General features: G+C 38.0%; 1 protein-coding gene across 2 annotated transcripts in view; it reads left to right on the forward strand.

Moving 5' to 3' along the window:
• LOC144192384 (MAM domain-containing glycosylphosphatidylinositol anchor protein 2) overlaps positions 1 to 19,349 on the forward strand; it is a 135,177-nt gene that overhangs the window by 67,558 nt on the left and 48,270 nt on the right. For both annotated transcript variants that reach the window (XM_077711452.1, XM_077711453.1), the window contains exons 11-15: positions 3,197 to 3,345; positions 8,212 to 8,389; positions 13,394 to 13,414; positions 15,453 to 15,608; positions 17,115 to 17,276. In XM_077711452.1, the coding sequence (XP_077567578.1) occupies positions 3,197 to 3,345; positions 8,212 to 8,389; positions 13,394 to 13,414; positions 15,453 to 15,608; positions 17,115 to 17,276 (666 nt within the window). The remainder of the gene's footprint in view (positions 1 to 3,196; positions 3,346 to 8,211; positions 8,390 to 13,393; positions 13,415 to 15,452; positions 15,609 to 17,114; positions 17,277 to 19,349) is intronic.

Consider the following 19,349-nt stretch of genomic DNA (forward strand, 5'->3'; position numbering starts at 1 on the left):
CGCCATCGCCGCAATGCGGGATCAACATTGTTTTTGTGGTGGATGTGAGATGAGGAGCTTGTTCGTCTTTCTTTGTCATATTATGTCAAAAGACTTTTTTATTAACTGATTCTGCTTTTTAAGAGTAAACTATAAAGATGAAAAAACAACATATAAGTCGCACTGGAGTATAAGATGCATTTTTGGGAGCTCCTTTTTTTTAGTTGATTCAAAACCAAGAACAAACAAGTTAAGGTAAAAATATTATATGGAAAACAATAGCCTAAATAGACATAGTTTACCAAATAAGTATAGTCTAAGAAAAAAAATTAAAAACAACAAAACAGACTGTTTTTTAGCTTACTTTCTCATGTTTTAGGTGCTTGGAAAATTCCAATCATATTACTATTGTACCTTTAAATTCATGAAAGTTACTACTTTCCCACTTTATTCCTCAAAAACCCATTAAAATGCAGACTTTATTCTAAATAAAATGATTACCTATCATGTAGAATTATAACTTTGATTACATTCAGTACAAAATTCCAATTTTATCTGATAAAATATTCAATTTGTGGGCATAAAACTTTGCTATTTTGTAATAATAGGACCTTTTTTTTCCTTATTTTTACAACCTAAGTATTATCACATAAAAATCTGATTACATTCCCTTGAAATGTCAGACTTTTCTTTACACTTTCTCATAATAGAGATAAAATCAACCTGCCTCTTTTTTATGCACTAAGCAACATTTACCTCCTATTTTTTTATTGCCAAACGAACAAATACAAGAAATTACAGGATGGAAAGCGGGAATAATAATGCCGGGACTTTGTTCTGCGGCACGTTTTACGAGTCACCTCATGAAATTAATCCTTCATAATAATTCGCTTGTACGCTTGCGGCTTTTTATTGTTGTCGTTAAAAAACAAAAAATGACGCAGGATTCATCCTATCCTTTAAAATAAAGCCTCATGATCTTTTAATTCAAACTCACATGTACTTTTGTTTTAATTTCCAACTATTTTGACAGGTAAACTTAAGATTTAGCTCTGCATCAAAGCTGTAAACGTCTCCTTTTTTTGATATACAAGTCATCGTTTTTGTCATTTCTCTGCAATTCTTCATGTATCTTAGATAACTGGTGTCGGATGTTACTCTACATTATCATATAGCCTCATTCTGTCATTTGTTGGCTTCTTCAAAAGCTGTAAAACTCTTTGCGGAACTCCAGAGAATTTTCTCACTGCCTTTTTTAAAGGTGCAACAGGGATCAGTAGCATTAACATATGCCTTAAAATAGCACATAAGAATAGATTTTGTCTTTTTGCTCCATGTCCCAAACTATGATCAGAAATTGCAATTTATTGCTAAACACATTAAGGGAAAAATACCAAGTAAAATTATTGAATAAAACATCATTTCTTCAACATTTTTCTTGAGAATTTGACAGAAAAACTGAATTCGGACAGATGGCTAATGTTAATTTGCCATTTTTTTTCGCATGGGCATCCTAATGTGTGATGTTATAGTTTGATTAAAAACTGGAAGGGTAAAAAATTAGGATGCGACAGCTCCTTCACTGCAGTTCGCAGCTTTAATTATTTTCATTTTCCCGCGTGTGGCTATAATACTCCTTTGAAGATATTACATTGACAAAATTAAGGACTCACTCAGTCATTACTCTCCTTCTGTTATCTTTTAGTGAAGTTTTTATAGGGAGAGAGCAGCCTAAGCTTTTTATACCAGTCTAACTGTGAACCATCTGTTGTCGCAATAAATCAATTAACACGATCGGCAATTTGTACGGAACTTTACATGCGAAAAATTGATAAAACTTTGAATTTCAGTGACTCAGCTGCATTGGAGACAAAAAAATATATTTCCTTTGGTTTCTGACCAACTTCTCCAAACCGGAAAAGACGAACGTAGGTTCAGGAAACCTTTAAAGATATAATAAATAAAAGAGCAAAGAATAAAGTCTACAAACAAGGTCAATACACAGCTTGAAGGGTTTTTTTGCTGAGCCCTTCTTCTGAGTCATTGCATCGGTTCTGCTGTTCTAAACAGGATTTGGGAAGAGATCAGTTAAGCCGCGTGTACTTTTATCTTTGATGTCTCCCACCCAAGGTTATGTGTTTCAAGGCGGTCTAAGTGGGTTAGCTCAAATGCCATAATCATAGAGGTGAGGCGATTTGCACTCACTATATTTATAGTAGGAATGCAAAAAAAAAAAAAAATATGTAGACACAACTCGGTCAGTTTTCCTACCCGATTCTGTCACTAAATACGTTTTACATCAACACAACTTGCTGTCAAAAAGTTGCTGTCTATGTGGCATAAAATCAAATTTAATATGTTGCATAGACAACATCTGTGTGTATTCTAAAATGATCAATTTTTCAACCGTGGGTGCAAAAGTTGCAGCAATTACTGAATACAGTAAATATATAAGCACATATATACATACACATACATACATAAGCACATATATACATACACATACACATACATATATAAGCACATGTATACATACACATACATATATAAGCACATAAATACATATATATATAAGGGCACATATATACATACACATACATATATAAGCACATATATACATACACATACAAATATATATATAAGCACATATATACATACAGATAGATGTACATGCATGCATATGGTAGGTCCTAACACACAGCCATTTTTTTGTTAAAGAAATGTTAAAGAGCCTGACATTTATTAGTATGAACAGTTTTGCGTCTTTTATGAAAACTCACGATTGGTTAGCCTCACAATTTCAACAAAGCAAAGATAGAAGTCGAGGTTTGTGTCATACACACCGCCGTCTTCCCGTCCCCCCCAAAAGGAAGATTTGGATACTTTAAGATGTTTCTTGTGTCAATGTTTCACTATGTGATACGAGCTTTGATTGCGTGCCATGAAAGCAAAGTGTGTCAGATGATACACGCTGTAAGATAAATCTTTAATGAACCTAGTAAGGGAGGAAATTGGGTCATGACAGTCGCAAAAGAGTTATGATATAGCAACGATAGAAATAGAACAAACACAACATGGCACAGATGAGAAACCACTGTACTGTCTTTGTCATGCTAATTCCAGCAATGCACTTGAAAGAAATCTCATTCTGTTTACAAATGAAAGATTTATCCATTGCTCTTGAATCCACATTCAAATTGATACTGTTCCTTTGCAGGAAAGGCCTACGCCCCTGAATTCTACTACGACACCTACAGTCCACTGTGGCAGAATCGCCCTCGGATCTACGACTTCAAACTCCAATGGACACAGATGAATCCCACTGCTGTGGACCGCATTGTGGCTTACAGACTCGGTCTCAGACAGGTAGGAACATACCTAGTATATATTCTCACATCCATATACAGTAGAATTCTTCAATCCAATGCATTTTTTTTCTAAATTTATATGATAATCTTGGGTTTTAGCTATCGGTCTGCATTTTCTAGTGTCTGTGTGGATGTATGAATCGTTGTTTTTTTGCCAGAGGGGTGGAAACATGTTCTTAACCCCAAGGTTTTGCACGCCTGAGCTGGCTGGTAGTATTTGCCTTGACTCAGACACATTTTTACACCTCAATTCAGTCTCTCGCCGTATTTGGGGGGTGGGAGTGAGCCTCTGCGGGAGACAGAGAATCACTAAGAAGCTGTCAGATGCAGTCAAGTATGAGTCCTGTGGTTTGCTTATTTTAGGACTCATTCCCCAAATCGTTTGAAGCACAGTTGAAGGAGGAAGTGGAGGGAACCAATGAACATTGCATTCTGATAATAGGATTCCGTAGCTATTGGAAGAGCTTCCTTTTGCCACATTAATCAATTAAATTAACACACTTAGGAGGCAATCGCTCTATGCCTTGCCATCTTTTTTGTTGTTGTTTTTTTGGGTGCTTGTGCTTGTACACAATGTAAAATAACACGTTTCTGGGCAATAGTTTAGTGTACTTTTTTCCATTAATTGAAGAAAATGTTAAAACTGTCAGAGTATTGATATGCTTGCTTGTATTTGCCCCAATTCGACAACTTATCTTGAGGTCTTCATTTTCCTCACACTTGGTTTTTGTAGTTTTTTTTCTGTCTTTTTAACCAAGACAGAAGGCAGCACGCCAGTTTCAGATAAAGCTGTACGCCTGCCGGCCGCATTAATCCGACAGATTTACAGGTTGCCACCAATTTGAGCCGACATCCACGAGCCAGTTTAGATAAAATAGCTTTTGCTAAAAGAAGAAGAAAAAAATAAAAACACGTAGTGCTGCTTGTTTGCTGCAAAACATTCCAAGTCCATGTTTTTTGTCGTCACGCTTTTTGTTCCCCCGTCAGCCCTCTCTGGAAAATTGCTAAGAAAATGATTTCACGCTTCCTAAAAGCCACTCACCAATCGGTTTGTGTGAGAAGTCGCCAGCTTCGATGCGTCCTTAAGCCGGTTCCGCTCACAGCTGCTCTCCGCCTTGTGCTAGCACGCGCATTAATTCAGAAAATCTCATTAACATTTCAATGTTTTTTTTTCTCTCACTCAAAGAGAACATCAGTAGTCCATTTAGTTGAGCCCAGAATTGGTGTTTGGGGCAAATGAATTCATTTCCACCTTATTCCTTCTGTATGTCAGGAGAGCGCGCAGTGTGGCCATTATTTGCTTCCTGCCAGGCCAAGCATCCGACTCTGTCCCAGCATAGGAAGTAATTTGCTGTGGGCAAACCTTTTATGTAGCAATTTAACAAAACAAAGCTGTTTTAATGGATTTCATGGAGAATGAGCTAAGATTTAATCTCGATGTTCTAATAATTGTGTCGGCATGCTGAGGTACACAGCAATACATAGGAAATAGACCGAATTATTGCTTCCCTAAATCATTGTTTTACTGATCAGTCAGCACCATGGACAGAGGTCACACTTGTTCAAACTGGAGAGGTGACCTCTGTCCATGGTGCTGACCATTCATTCACTGTGCTTGTCAACAGTGCATTTTAACCAGAGGTTACACTTTAAATGGATTGGTCGTCTGGAAACTGCATTTGAACTGCACTTGAGTTTGAGTTAGATTTATTGGATAAATTGACTATAAAAATTAATGAAAATATACATATAAATATGTAAGATTATAGCCACAGGTTAATTCCCTTTGTTAAATGAATTGCCCACCCCTGCTTTAATATTAAACCTCTTTTTAAAGTACATTCTTAGACCATAATATTTTTTATATGTGTACCATAGTGTTGCGAGACAAAAAGCGCCTCGACACAATAATGGCACCGCTTATGGACCATCTACCAACATCTTGGCAAATTTGATTGAGCAAAAATATATTCCCCCACCCCGCCCTTTCGTATTCGATTGTTTTGTGATGTTTTCCTGGGCCTCAGGTTAGAGAAGATGAGAGACAGCTTGGTTCCAGGCGGAAATGGAAGTCTGAAAGGCAAGCTCATGAAGAAAAACACAAACAGATACTGCATCAAGGCACCTGTCAAACATGTAACGCCTGTTCCCAGTCTAAAATCTTCCCCTGCAGCCCGAAGATTCTGCCTACAAACAAATCCTGGCAAGACCAGGCCAAATCATCTGTCCCAAATTGATCTGTCAGCTCTGTTTGTGCATGTCGATCAATACCAGCAACACTAATTACTCGCTGGCAATCTACAGTAAACCAGTGGCTCCTGTAACATTACAATGCTTGCGTTTTCCCGACGCCGCATATTACTTCCATCAATCCTGCTGGCTTCTGCCGTAAAAAAAAAGAGTCTCACGTGGGCCAAACGCAGTCAGATGACGCTTAATCAATGGGGCAAGCTGCCAGGGAAGAAAAATAATCGTCAAGAATGAATGTTCATAGGATATGAAAGGAATTCTTAATTGAGTACGGATGCCATGGATTTGGTGATTATTGATAGATCAAAACTCAGTGGTAAAATCTTATAAGTCTGGAAAATGCAACTATAGGTAAAAATGAATGTGTAGATTTGAATTTTGCTGTTTTATAACTGTTTGATTCAATGGATATTTGAAGGCAGAATAGGCAAATAAGCTTGGCATTGGTTGTCTCCTTAAAATTGATTTAGACAAGTTGAAGGTGGGGATATTCTGTGTTATAAGAACTCATAGAATAATTAAATAGGGTAGAAAGTGGCAAGCCAGGACCAGTTGACCAGACATTGTGGGATAATGTTAAAAGTCCCCTTAAGAATGCTATACAGTGCACTTTTTCAGAAGCGTTTACGCTCTGACTACCCAACCAACCATCGGAATGGAGGAATGAATCCAAGTGGCTTGGAATGAGCGTCTTTTTTTCAGAAAGTCTGAAGGGAAGTCGGCCCTCAGAAACTGTGTGGGGATCCCCAGGGAGCCGCCGCTACTTCACATCAAGAGGAGTCTGCTGAGGTTGGTGGAGGCTTCTGATAAAAGCTGAATAATAGCAGATCTCATCTGGCCTTCGATTCCCCTGGGAGTTGCTGAAATGTGGAGGAAAAGGGATGCTCGGGCCACCTCATTCATGTTTGCTGCTGAAACATTATCCAGCGATAAATGGCCCGGGGATGTTTTGCTCTAGAAGCCAATATTCCAACACTTTGGCTTGGTTTTCTCTAGTTTGCCAATGTGATTAACATGGGAAGAGGAACACTATAATGGTGATGGGCTTAAATATTGACAGTTATAGACCAACCTGTTAAAGTTTATGGCATTTCAGTGGGTGAGTTGCTTTTTCTTTCCCAATTGACCAGAAGAGTGATGTGTCGAATTGAACACAGATTGAAATGCAGTAAATAGATTTGTGTACAAAGTATTTGGAAATATTACCATCAATGTCTTTTTTATTGTAAATCTTCATCAACAACGTTTATCCTCTCTTCGTGAGTTACTGGAACCTATCCTAACTGATCGGTCGCCAGTCAATCATAGGGCACACATACTGAAATACTCATCCTGCCACCAAGGTGGAATGCAATGTAGACTAAGTTGTGTCATTCTCCATGTTTATTTACAATGGAAAAGGACAAAGTAGGCTGTAATGCAAAGTGTAAAACAGCATCATCTCCACCAGACTCTAAGTAATTACTTCGTTCAGAACATTCTACTACAGACACACTCGTAGCTATTTCATTGGATTTGCTGCTGAGACTGAGAAGGGCATACATGCATGGCTTCCATTTGGAATTCAGTAGCCGTCTCTCATTTTTGTGCAGCGCTGTCCGCCCAGTTGGAGCCATTCTCAAGGATAACACGTAGCATAACCCCTTTGGCCACTGCTGCAGCAGACCATTGTTTCTGCTTTTTTGAACATCAAGGGTGAAGCTACAGCTCAGCTATGTAATGTATGGATTTCTAACAGTTCTCTTTTCTTAAAGGCAAGGACTGAAGTCTTACCTTTTCTTTTTTTTTGGCGGGTGGTGAGAGCAAAGAAGCTGATATGAACACATCTTTGCTGATAGGTTGAAAGCTGACTCTGATTTCAAAGGCTGGCGGTGCGCTACTTTGAAAGTAAATGTGCCTAATGAGCAGCATGCTGTCAACAGCTCACACAGGGAAAATTGTTTTAGTTATGTAGCATTTAATGTCGATGCGTCCCTACAAATGCGTAGAGACGAGGTTAATTGGCGGATGAGAGTGTACATCCTGCCTAGAATTTTTGAAAGGGTTGCATATTTCCGAGGTATTAAATGTAAATACAGTGCCAGGGAGAAAAAAAAATGTCCTTTGTACGATTTATCTAATAAAGCTGCCTGCAAATACCACTTAACGGCCTTAAGCTCACTGTACAGACTAAATTGGGAAAAATGAGGTGTTTAAAAGCATCATTTGGAGAGCTGAATAGGCTTCAGGTTTCTTAGTGCAGTACTCCAAATCAGTGTGATACCTATTGTATAGTATGTACAGTAAGTAACTAAAAGAAATGGCTTGGGTTTTGTGTAATAGAGAAAATGCAGGCTTAGACTACGAGCCTGAGGGGCTTACATATTTTTCTCCTGGAATTTAGGGATGTTTTTTGTTGGTGGTGCTTTGTTAAATGGACTTGAGTTAAATTCTGTAATCAACTCATTCCCTGGCAGTGCATTTTAGATACTGTAATTACTATATATGTATGTAATGTAAGTTTTAAACAGAAAATGTAAAAATATCTTTAACAGCAAATGGTATCCCATTCATTGTCACTTATTGAATGATGACTTTCAGGCATATGATTTAATTTTGCTTGTCACTTTTGTAGATGGGACAGCAGCGATGGTGGGAGCAAGAAATCCCAATGGACGGTACTATCAACAAGGGAGAGCTTATGACTCACAACCTCACGGATCTAATCAAACCCGAGTCCTACGAAGTACGCCTTACGCCCATCACCCGTTTTGGTGAGGGTGACTCCACCGTGCGGATCGTCACATACAGTGGTAAGTGCTTGTTTTTATACCTTAAAATCTAGTGTTTTTAAGTGTAATTTGTATAGGCACAATAATGCAGAGCATAGGGATATGTAGAATAAAAATGGAGTCACAAATAGTTCAGTTTTAACTTGACATTATTCAGCGAATCCTCAAAAGTTGACCCTAATGTGAGCAATCTGCACTTTCTCATACTGAGAATGCCACAGATTATGTATGATATGCAAGAGAGGACCTAGGAAAAGTGAACTCATTAAAATAATTAGTATTGCATCCAACACTGTCAGTCACAGGAAGGCAGCTGGAAATCAGCCTGCTTTGCTCCTTGGCCCGTTTGAGCCAAATGAATGTTGATCAAGCGACTCATCGCCTGCTTCCACCGTGACCTTTATTGCCTGAGTCAGGTCTGCTCTCTTTGCACGAGAACTGGAAAGCACTTGAAAACACCGCATTACTCAAACATTTAGTTCGGGTCAAAGCGGTGAACAGATCGGTATATGTGACACAAGTTCCCGTCACTGGATTGGAAATGACATTTTTCTGACTCCATTCCTGAATTGGAATATTTCTTTTTGCATGAAAGAATGACACCAAACCATTCTGCTTGCATATTTCACACTTTTTTTAGGAATTTTTAGAATCATATCAACATGAAACTCACACTACCAACTCGTGCTATATTATGAGATGTCATTTTTTTACATTTTTAACATCTCAAAAGCATGTTTATATATATAAATACTTGGGTATTGTATTCAAAAGTATTTTCCTATGTCATGGATGGACAATTCAACACAGTTTTGCATTTTCTTTAGAAATATGGCTCTACACAACATAAGGTTATGTGCACCCCACTTCTCGAATAGTCGAAAAAAAACGAGAATTATTGCTAATTAGTACAGAGCAGAAGGAGAGTGCCCATATTGGAGGAAACAAAGATCCTTTCCTTTTTTATTTATTAAGAGAAGGAAGAAGAGAGAGAGCCTTTCCTCTATGCCCGACGAGAGACCGGACTAATTACCACTCTAGGGCTGCTTCTGTTCTCCCACGCACGGCGTGGCGTCACAGGCTAATGTAGGTCTGAGATAAATGCACTCGGCTTGTTCAAATCCTTCCGTCAGACGTGTGCCGAATGACTCGCAAAAGACGATCTAGGATCTTTGGTGCGTTGTCTTGCTCGTTAGGAGTTTACGTTATATGGCTTTTCTTATTAAATGTAATTTCTGCTGGCTCAGGGGAAAACAAAGGCATAGTTCAAGATGTTGTTGGAAAAAACATGGGTCATATTATCCCTGTATGCATGACATGTACAGACAGTGTATGGTTTTACTGTTTATATAAATAGGGGGCTATTAAATATACATGAATGCTTTTTATTATTTTCTTCTTGGAGAACTAAGGAATTTATATTTACATTTGGTAGACTTTTGCAGGCTTTTAGAGAGATGAGGAGCTCTTTCACGTATGATTGGCTGTCGCTTTTCCAGTTTAAATAGATTGGACTTTAATAGTAAAAACTCATTTAAAGAGTTTTTGGTTTGTTCAAATGATATTTTCTTAGGATGTGTGTAATTGTCAAATTTAATGAAATATAATTTCATTTTTGTTCAATTCATTTTGGTTTTGGTACCAAAATAATGTTTGTTTTGGCGAATATCAAGTATAACTGCACGTGTTGTGAAAAGATTTTGGAGGGTTGTTTAGATTCTTTGAGTAAGTACCACAGTCAGGTTTTTAGTACCTTGACTCTTAGACTTGAACGTGCTCGTTAAGGCTTTCTTTTTTGTGAGTTGCCTAGAAAAGAAAAGTAGTTATGGCGTCCTCAGCTAGAGCTCTGATGAATGGCTGTGTCACCGCCACACAGTAACGAACTCAGCACCTGCTGAGACAACATCCTAGAAGGAGAACTACGTATTTAAGGTTTTTGTTTACACCGGGATGATTGTGCACGGGGCAATGCTATCCATCTCCAAATAAGGCTCATTTCCACAAGATAAGAAAAGAAAGAAACTTTGTTTGCTTACTTTATGGCAAGTGTGATATTTCAGGATATCGAAACTTGGATTTGGCCTTATTTGGCCTTTGTTTTTCAAGTTAGGACAGATTTAAAGGAGCATAACATCTTGAAATAGTTGCATTTCATCTTGAATTAATACTCTTATTAATAGAAAACAAGAAAGTGTTGTCATAATACTATGTTAAAGTAATTCATCTACCATTCTTAACACATTGTCAAGTCAGAAATGTATTTAGGCCAAAGTTAGCTTTTTGACAAACGACCTGTAGAGCTAATAAAGCTTTACTTTCCGTCAAGGATATCAATCAATGTTTCCATTTTGAAGCCTGAAATGATTATTTCCCATCGTGTCAATGTTTTTCGGCAATCATAAAACACAGCTAAAGACATTAATTATACGCACTCACCAACCAATCATCAGAAACGATTTTTTTGTTAAGGCCACTTCAATGATTCATTTTTTATGCTCAAACACTTGGCTGAACACAGTAGTAAATTAGCACACATAGTGCTGTCCAGTGCTGATTCAGTGCTGAATTCAACCCAATAGTGTTTGCGTTATGTCATTATGAGTAGACGTGTCCATGGAATAGGTGTGCAGCCACTGTTTAATAGAGACCATTTGAAAAATGCTTCTTGGCAAGCTTTATAGTGTATAAAGTACTAGCTTTCTATCCTCCAAAGAACCACATTTGGGTCAATAATAGCACAATGGAAGACTATTATATGCATGAGGAGTTATTGTTTGAATTCACCTGTGGAGGAATTTAGTAGTCACAGAATGAGATGTTGTACTTACTTTTTGAAAGTTCTTTTTTAAGGTGAATTCATGTCATTTAAGGATTAGAAGTGATTGAGGAAAATAGATTGAACCCTGTTGCCATATAGCATTACTTAAGCATCAATACTGCATTTGTTTAGCATATTTTTTTATCATTATTCACACGTTTTTAAGGTTATGAACTGAACTAGTCAAATAATGTAAACAACATGGCTAAGATAATGAATAGCATGTATACATTTGTTAGTTTTTGGGAACACATTAAGACAGTGTTTGCATTCAAGCGTATATTCTTTATCCTCTGTGAAAAACAATTCCTAGTATTCTAGATGAAATAGAAAGATATAGGCCACTATATTTGCACTTGGTTCATTCCACAAGACGTTTTTTAATGTCCCCGCCAAAGCATAACAAAGCGAGCATATTGTTTTCATCATCCCACACGTAAAAAAACAGTTGCATTAACAGTTACGGTATAACGCAGCCCATTTGTTTTTATTTGTTTGACATAGTTCCCCGAATTGAATTGCGAGTTAAATCCCATTTGCAGCAAAGAGAATGTGTGCAAAAGAGCAATAAAGCGGCCTCTGGGCTGCCTCTATTCCATTTCCTCAGTGGGAGAAGACGCAGTGCTAGAGGAGACACGTTCACGCCAGCCATACCAAACGGCAAGCACACTTGCAGGTAAAAAACAAGCAGAAGAAAAGAAATAGTAGTAGGCACGACAAAACGTTATCTATGAGAAACGGGAGGAAAGTGTGTGGAAAGAGGGCCCTGGGCTGAGTGGTCATTTAATATATTTTTTCTCTGCACCAACTACCTTAGAGAATGCAACCACACACACACACACACAAATACACACACTTGCTATGCTGCAGTGCTATTCATTTTGCAGAGTCCACTGTGGTTTGGATTGGCAGCATAAAAGATTATTAAAGCATTTATACGGCGTGCGCACGCCCACAGTTGCGGCATTGACACGCTCCCACTTCACTTTATTAGGTACAGCGCACACGTGCAAGGGGAACGGAATTAAACTCAAGACTCTGACAACTCGGGATATCAATAGAGCGCATCTTGTGGAATTATTTCCAATGTTTTTTTTTAGAGGGGTATACTGTGTGTATGTGTATTTTTATGTATTTATGTACTTATTCGGAAAGTCTTCTGGGGAAATATTGTGCAAAGAATATATGATTGTTGATAAAACATATTGTAAATTCAATAAGATTTATGAAATAGGTGTGATAAAGATGGTGGAATATTTGACAGCTTTTATTGTATTAATGCAGTAATACCATTTGGTATAAGAGTAGTATTGGATACCATTATATTGTGTGCATTTACTATATGTTGAATCCAATGGTTTTATTTATTTTTTTGTTGAAAAATCAATTATTCCCACAGATCTATACAAGAATGCAGTACCCACGTATGTTGCAAGCTTGAGGAGAACTTTTTTTTCTTTGTGGGGATGATTTGTTATTACTGGCTTTAATTGTTTGGGCTCTAATCAATCCCTAGCCTGCCTCCTTTCCCTTAGTGACTGTGGAGTATCCATAAATCATGCGGCTACATAGTTTTGTGCTTGAGCTGCTGCATCACATCTATTCAGCTGGTCAGCCATCGATCATTGGAAAATGCTCATGAATCTTCCTGGCAGGTTAAATGCTGTTTACTCTGCTTGGAAAACAGTTCTTTTTTTTGGGTGTAGTTGAAAACTGGCTGCTTGCAGTAAGCCTCCACCTTTGTGACGCCACCTTCACAATGGAAAGCAATATTGTTAACCGTGAAGTCAGGAACCAAGAAAGAATGAGCCAGGGATTTAATATGATTAGCGGACATTCATTTTGATGTTTTTTTAGTAGATGTATGAAATGAGCTTAGTACTCCGAAACGGGAGTCACCTTGTGCGGGAATTGCCAATGCCGGTAAAAGTGTTTCTCAGAAAGAAAAATCCCATTAAAGTCGTCCGACTGCCTGGCAAACAGTTTTTTTTCCAACCCATTGGAAATATACAATGGTACTGTGACTTACAAATGCCCGCTTTTAAAAACATGGGATGGTCATTGTATAGAATTGTGTTGTGATCTGACAAGCCTTGGATGTGACAGTTTTTTCTTCTAACTTTTACAAAAAAATTATTGAAGAATTTGTGATTTTTCTGAAGCTTTTAAGATGCTAACATCTTTCTTTTCTCTTTTTTCTTCCCCAGCTCCCGTCAACCCTCACCTAAGTAAGTATGAAAGCTAGCACATTATCACTTATATATAAAGTAATCATGGCATTGAAACACTTGCCTTCAACTCCATATGACGGCAATCCATTATTATTCGCCGCACTGATGGATTGAGCATGTAAACAACGTCATGTGACTTGCATGGGCAAGTGTTTATTCCCCCTAATGGCATTCTTTATTGTTCAACTTTACAAAACCACACACTTTGACTGATTGCGAGAGACCCGCTGCACTGTGCTGCTGGGAATATTTATTCATATTTTTTTTTACCTTTTTAAAAGAGTTTCCAACAAAACAACAAACACGTTAATCACCGACATCATTAAAGCCATCCCTGAAGTTTTCCACTGTGTTCAATTCCCACTCAGTCTCAGTGGCAATTTTTATTTTATTTTATCTTTTGAGGGGGCGTTACATGCTGCTTTTGAAATGGAATATTAGGACCAACATAAACTAAGTTCTGATCATGTCATACGAAAATCCAATAGGAAAATGATTGTGCTCACGTCTGTTTTTGGTCAGCATGAGACTAACTGGTGGCTTTATTGCATATTAATAGTTGTTGGAAAAGTTGGTACATTGCTTATGCACTTATTTCTATTTAATTTTGGTACTATTCCTTTCCATTTATGTTTCATTAGCACGTTTTGGTTATTTTCATTTCCTCAAAGCATTCAGGCATTATGTTGGATTGTCATTAGGATTATGAAAAAGATGAGGGTGCTTGCAAAACCCTCTTTAAAGGCTCCCTGGACTCCTTAAAGGGTTTTGTGTCTATTAACGTTTTGGGCCAGATTGTCAATTTGAAAGAAAATCTTAGAAGTCTGTTTCTTCCACTGTTGCCGGGCAGTTACCTAAAGTGACACCAGCAACAATAAAAAGCCTGTTTGTGTGATAGAAAATGCAATTAAGTTTTTATTTGTACTACAGTAATAGTTATTTGGTCAATAGATACCACCAGATGGTGCTGATGCTTCGAACTAAGCATAAAAAAGCAAATAGGTGAGTTTTTTTAGAACGTAATAGTGAATAGCAGAGGAGAAAAAAATATTCAGGAGAAGCTGTGTATAGTATTTTGTGGTAATTATGTTTAGTGAAGAGTAAGAAGTTGACATGTGTGTCCTCAATAAAGGTGAAGCATCATTATAATTGAAATAGGATGAATTTACCATTCATCCTCTTCATTTTCCACTCTTTAAAGCGATCGGCCCTTTTAGCTTTTTGTTCTCGGCCCTCCGCGTTGCGCCTACGCTACTCACCTGACTGGCGGCTACCCACGCCGCAATACTCAAGGTCATGACTCAGCAAATGGCTGCGAGCTACGTTTTAATAAATCAATGAATATTTAGCAGAACATGCCTGGCATGTTAAACGTTAGTGCTTTTAAGGACACTGCAGGGTAGCATTGTGTCCTCCCGTGAGCCTCTATTTTTTTTTTTTTTGCTTTTCCCCCATAATGCGGCGGTCCTCAGACGTGAGGCAAATGTACTCAACACTAGGACACCGTGCTCCCGTTTGATTTTGACATGGAAATCCAAGCAATTTGGAACAATTCCAATAACTAAAATATTAAATGTGTTACTGTACACACCAAATAAAAACTATTAAATCCTTTTTTTGGTCCAAACTATAAATAATGAGTATTTTATACATATATAAACACTTAATTTAATCGAATTTGAAGTATTGTGCTATTTATATAGTAGTATTATGGTAATGTTGTTGATTATTGTGCATTGGAACACCCACATGCATGACAGCCTAATGTATAATGGTATTTGTGGTGCAGCAAATCCCTTCTTTGTGAACACCTCTTTGTCAAGAAAAGCCACCACCTGAGCTTGCCAATGACGCAGTCAGCGCAAGTTCACATCTTAATTTAGAAATCTGTTCAACGTGTGGCGTAATTAGGACTTTGCTATTGTAGAGCCCCCCTGAGAGAGACACACAGTGGCCTCAGGTCTCATGAATATACAGAATACACCCACCCGCACACACACACATGTCATAACTGTACATTTATTTCTTTCCCCAGGAGAGTTCCACTGCAGCTTTGAGGAAGATCCCATCTGCATGTTCACCCAAGACAAGAACGATGACTTTGATTGGACGAGGCATAGCGCCGCCACCCGTGACACCAAGTACACGCCAAACACGGGGCCCAGCGGGGACCGCGCTGGCTCCAAGCAGGGTCAGTAATGCATTCTTTTCCTAAAGTAGTGGAATCAGCAAAATGTTCAGAATAATGACTTTTTTTCTAATGTAATAGACATTTGTTTTGCCAGGAAATCAAACTTGGCTAGACTTTATTTGAGTAAAAGCCTTTAACACCACACATCATATATATATAAAATTTTAATATGGTTCTTTGGTGCCCTCTACTAGCTGATTTAGTACCTCAAGCTAGTTCTCCTTAACCCAGATGCCAGGATAGTGTAGAAAATAGAATTATTTTGCATATAATGCCTTTTTAAAGCGCTATAGGGCGTTTGGAAATAAAAGTGAAACTTAGTAAATGCTTTTAGGCCTAGTGCAATCCTATATATGTCATTCAATACCGCATTTTTACATGCATGGATCCATGCATAGATACATACATCTGCACTTAAGATAGAGATATAAAATAAGCAATGACCAACATGATTAATTAAAGGTTTTTTTTTTCAATCATGCCTCTAAAGGGCCACTATTTAAAAAAAAACAAGCAAGAATACAAGTCTAAATTATTGAAAGTTGGAGGCTGCATAATGTATGCCTCAACCAATTTGCTGAACACAACACAATCAAAATAGCTGGCATATTTCCCTCACCATGGTTACCACGCTCCGTTGTTTAACATTCCGCGTATTCACCAGCAGGTCAATAGTGAAGATGAATAGAGGATAAACCCAATTGAAGATATGAGGTTATTTGTGATTTTTCAAATTCTCTACCACTACAGCAGCAGGAGCAGCAGCAGCTGAAGCAGTAAATAATGCATCCGCTCTAATCACATAATGGTCTCGAAATGTCCAGCATTTCATTACTGGCCCCCTTTTCCTCTTTGAGAATAATTATCAGAGATTCGGCCCCAGGAGACGTTCCATTAGACTTTTGGCTGCCAAAGATGCTCGGTCGGTAGCCTCAAACTAACATTGTCATCTTTGTCTGCGGTAAACTTGTAATTCCTTTCAAACATGGTCAAGAAAAAAATATATAGCCACTACTGAAGTAGGGGTAGGCTTATATAATATAAATAAGTGCAGTTAACTTTTCTATAATTGTATTTTGTTTTAGGACTTTCCCCAACTTGACTTTATTTGCTTTGTGTTGTTAGCTAGAAATTCCTTATTTAATACATGCCTTGTCAAAGAGAATTAGTTTTATGTATTGATGTTTTAATCTTGAAACTGTGATTCTATCAGAGTTTTTAATATTATTCTGTCAGGCTGTATTATTTTAAAATATATGATTACAAGTTTTGATTTCTTTTGGTGAGGGAGCAGTTTAGAAGAAAAGAAATCAATTGTATTGACTAATAATTTGCTGGTAAAAACAAAGTGTGAGATGCATACATATTATGGGATGAAGCTATATAGGATAAAGTTAAATGTGTCAACATGGCAAAGTAGAGGGGTTCATTGTAGGAGGTCAAATAATGTTTTTTTTTTACCAAAATGTTGGTCTAATTCCAATTTTTTTTTATCAATTCTTAAAGGTTTCTACATGTACATCGAAACATCAAGACCACGGAAGGAAGGGGATTACGCACGGCTCATCAGCCCCTTTTTCAACATCGCCCCGAAGAACCCTTATGGCATCACCAACCCGCCGGCCTACTGCTTTGGCTTCTTCTACCACATGTATGGAAAACATATAGGTAAGACACACATAGTATCCCTCCACAAAAAAAATACACTCTCTTTTTTTGTCATTACTAAATCCCCAGGATTACCTGTAAAATCAAATTTGTTCACCAAAACAATCATAAGAAGCCATTCATAAAAACAACTTAATTTTCAAGTACTTTTGAGCAATTTCTTTCCAAATCTGACCTACATTTGGTTGACTTAATGATGCTTTGATAAAATAAATAAGCATCATTCATAATAAGTCAACATCACTTGCTCCAAAACCTGAATAAACATTTCATCCATTCCTTTTAGAAATACATACATGTCCCTAACTGGCTTATAATGGATGCCAAAATTCTTATCACTACTCCTCACATCTTAATTCCCATTACTATTCAGCTATATATGAATATAATTAATGAGGCAGCACAACAGTGAGTTTTATTCACTATGTGTGAGATATTACTGCAGCCTTGAGGTATAAGTTGATCGATGATTGCGCTTGAACTGCAAGCTATCTCACATAATACCATATTTTGCTGCGCTTGTCTCCACTATGATGGAGCGCTTGTTTGTTCACGCCGCCAAAGATGAGAAAAAATGGACGCCTGCCTTCAAAAAGGCGACGTCACCGTCTCATCGCTTTGCCTCACTCAACGCCGCCGCCGAGCTGAGAGGAATTTTGCGTGGCTGTCAGGTTGTTCCAGTTAAAGATATTTTACGGTATATCTCCCTGTTGCAAGACAACCTTTTAAAAGTGGTTGCCGACACTGCTTGCATTCATTCTCTCACCCCCAACAACCCCACCCATAAAGTGTAGATAACAACATAGTAGAGACCATTTGAAGCTAGGCAAAGCTGTCGAGGGAGCACTCTTCTAGCTTTTTGTCAGCCACTTCAGTTTCGTTCGCCGGGGGTCCAATCAGCCCACCGCAAACACTGGGCGGTTTGAGTGTGTATTTGTGTGTACCTGGGAATGGTGGGATCAGAATTGAGCTGCAGGCAGGTTGTGGAAAAATGCTGGATGACAGCTGTTCCTTAAGACTGACTCCTACCGACCTGGACAGCGTTTTAAAGCTTGTTCATATACAGTCAACAGCCATTATTCATTGCTACAGACTCATGAAGCAAGCAAAGGTTGGGCCAGGATTGTTTCAATTAGATACTAGCTTGGAATTACGCAGGCTTCGATCCACTGGGAGTGTGTCATTAGAGTCTTGAGCTTTTCAACTGTTAGCTACTCAGCTCCAAAAAGATAAGTGGTGGCTCAGTTGTGAGGTGATTTGAGGTGAACTGTTGAAACCTACTGAATATGCAATGTGGCACTTCAGCCAAGTGGTTTATTTTTTGTGAGGTGTCATTTTGCTCTCATTATGGAAAAATGTGAAAAGCGGGAGGTAGGAGACTATTCCAATGCGAGATGTTTTGCCTAAGGAGTAAAAGATTGATCCGTTAGGCATACCCATTCAAAATTACTGGGCTGTACTGGCCTACTGTTGAAGCCTCCATTTGTATATTATTGTGAATTACTTGTTAAAATAATATATTTCTCAATGCTGTTAGATGCCTTTATTATTGTAGATTTTGGGCAAAATACCAATAACAATTGGTGATGTCTCCAATACTTGAGAGCCACATGTGGCTCTTTTGATGGGTGCTCATGGTTCAAAAGAATTCAGAGACTTTTTGTACTATAAAAGTAGCAAAATGATAAAAAAATTGCACATTTTCACACATTTTGACTTTTAAATTGTGAGTATGACTCTCAAGGAATAAAATTTGAAAATAGGAATTGTTTAAAAGGTTCCCGAACCCTGATCTATAGTAAATAATTTGTTTTGTCTAAGCCATTTTGACTGGGAGAAACTGGCAGTAAAGGAGCCCTCCCCATCAAATCCAGACCCTACATCTATTGCCCTTAAAGGCAGCCAACGGGTTAAGGATTTAACCCAGAACCTCATAGGTTTTACATTTCATATGACCCCTCTGATGTTTATACACACATTCTCCCAGGGGATGTAGAAGCTTTACGGCATATTTTACACCAAGCAATAAAAATGTAAAACCTCCCCAGAGCTTAGGACACGGACTATCCGGGA

This window comes from Stigmatopora nigra, unplaced genomic scaffold (assembly GCF_051989575.1).
Source record: "Stigmatopora nigra isolate UIUO_SnigA unplaced genomic scaffold, RoL_Snig_1.1 HiC_scaffold_26, whole genome shotgun sequence".
NCBI lineage: Eukaryota > Metazoa > Chordata > Actinopteri > Syngnathiformes > Syngnathidae > Stigmatopora > Stigmatopora nigra.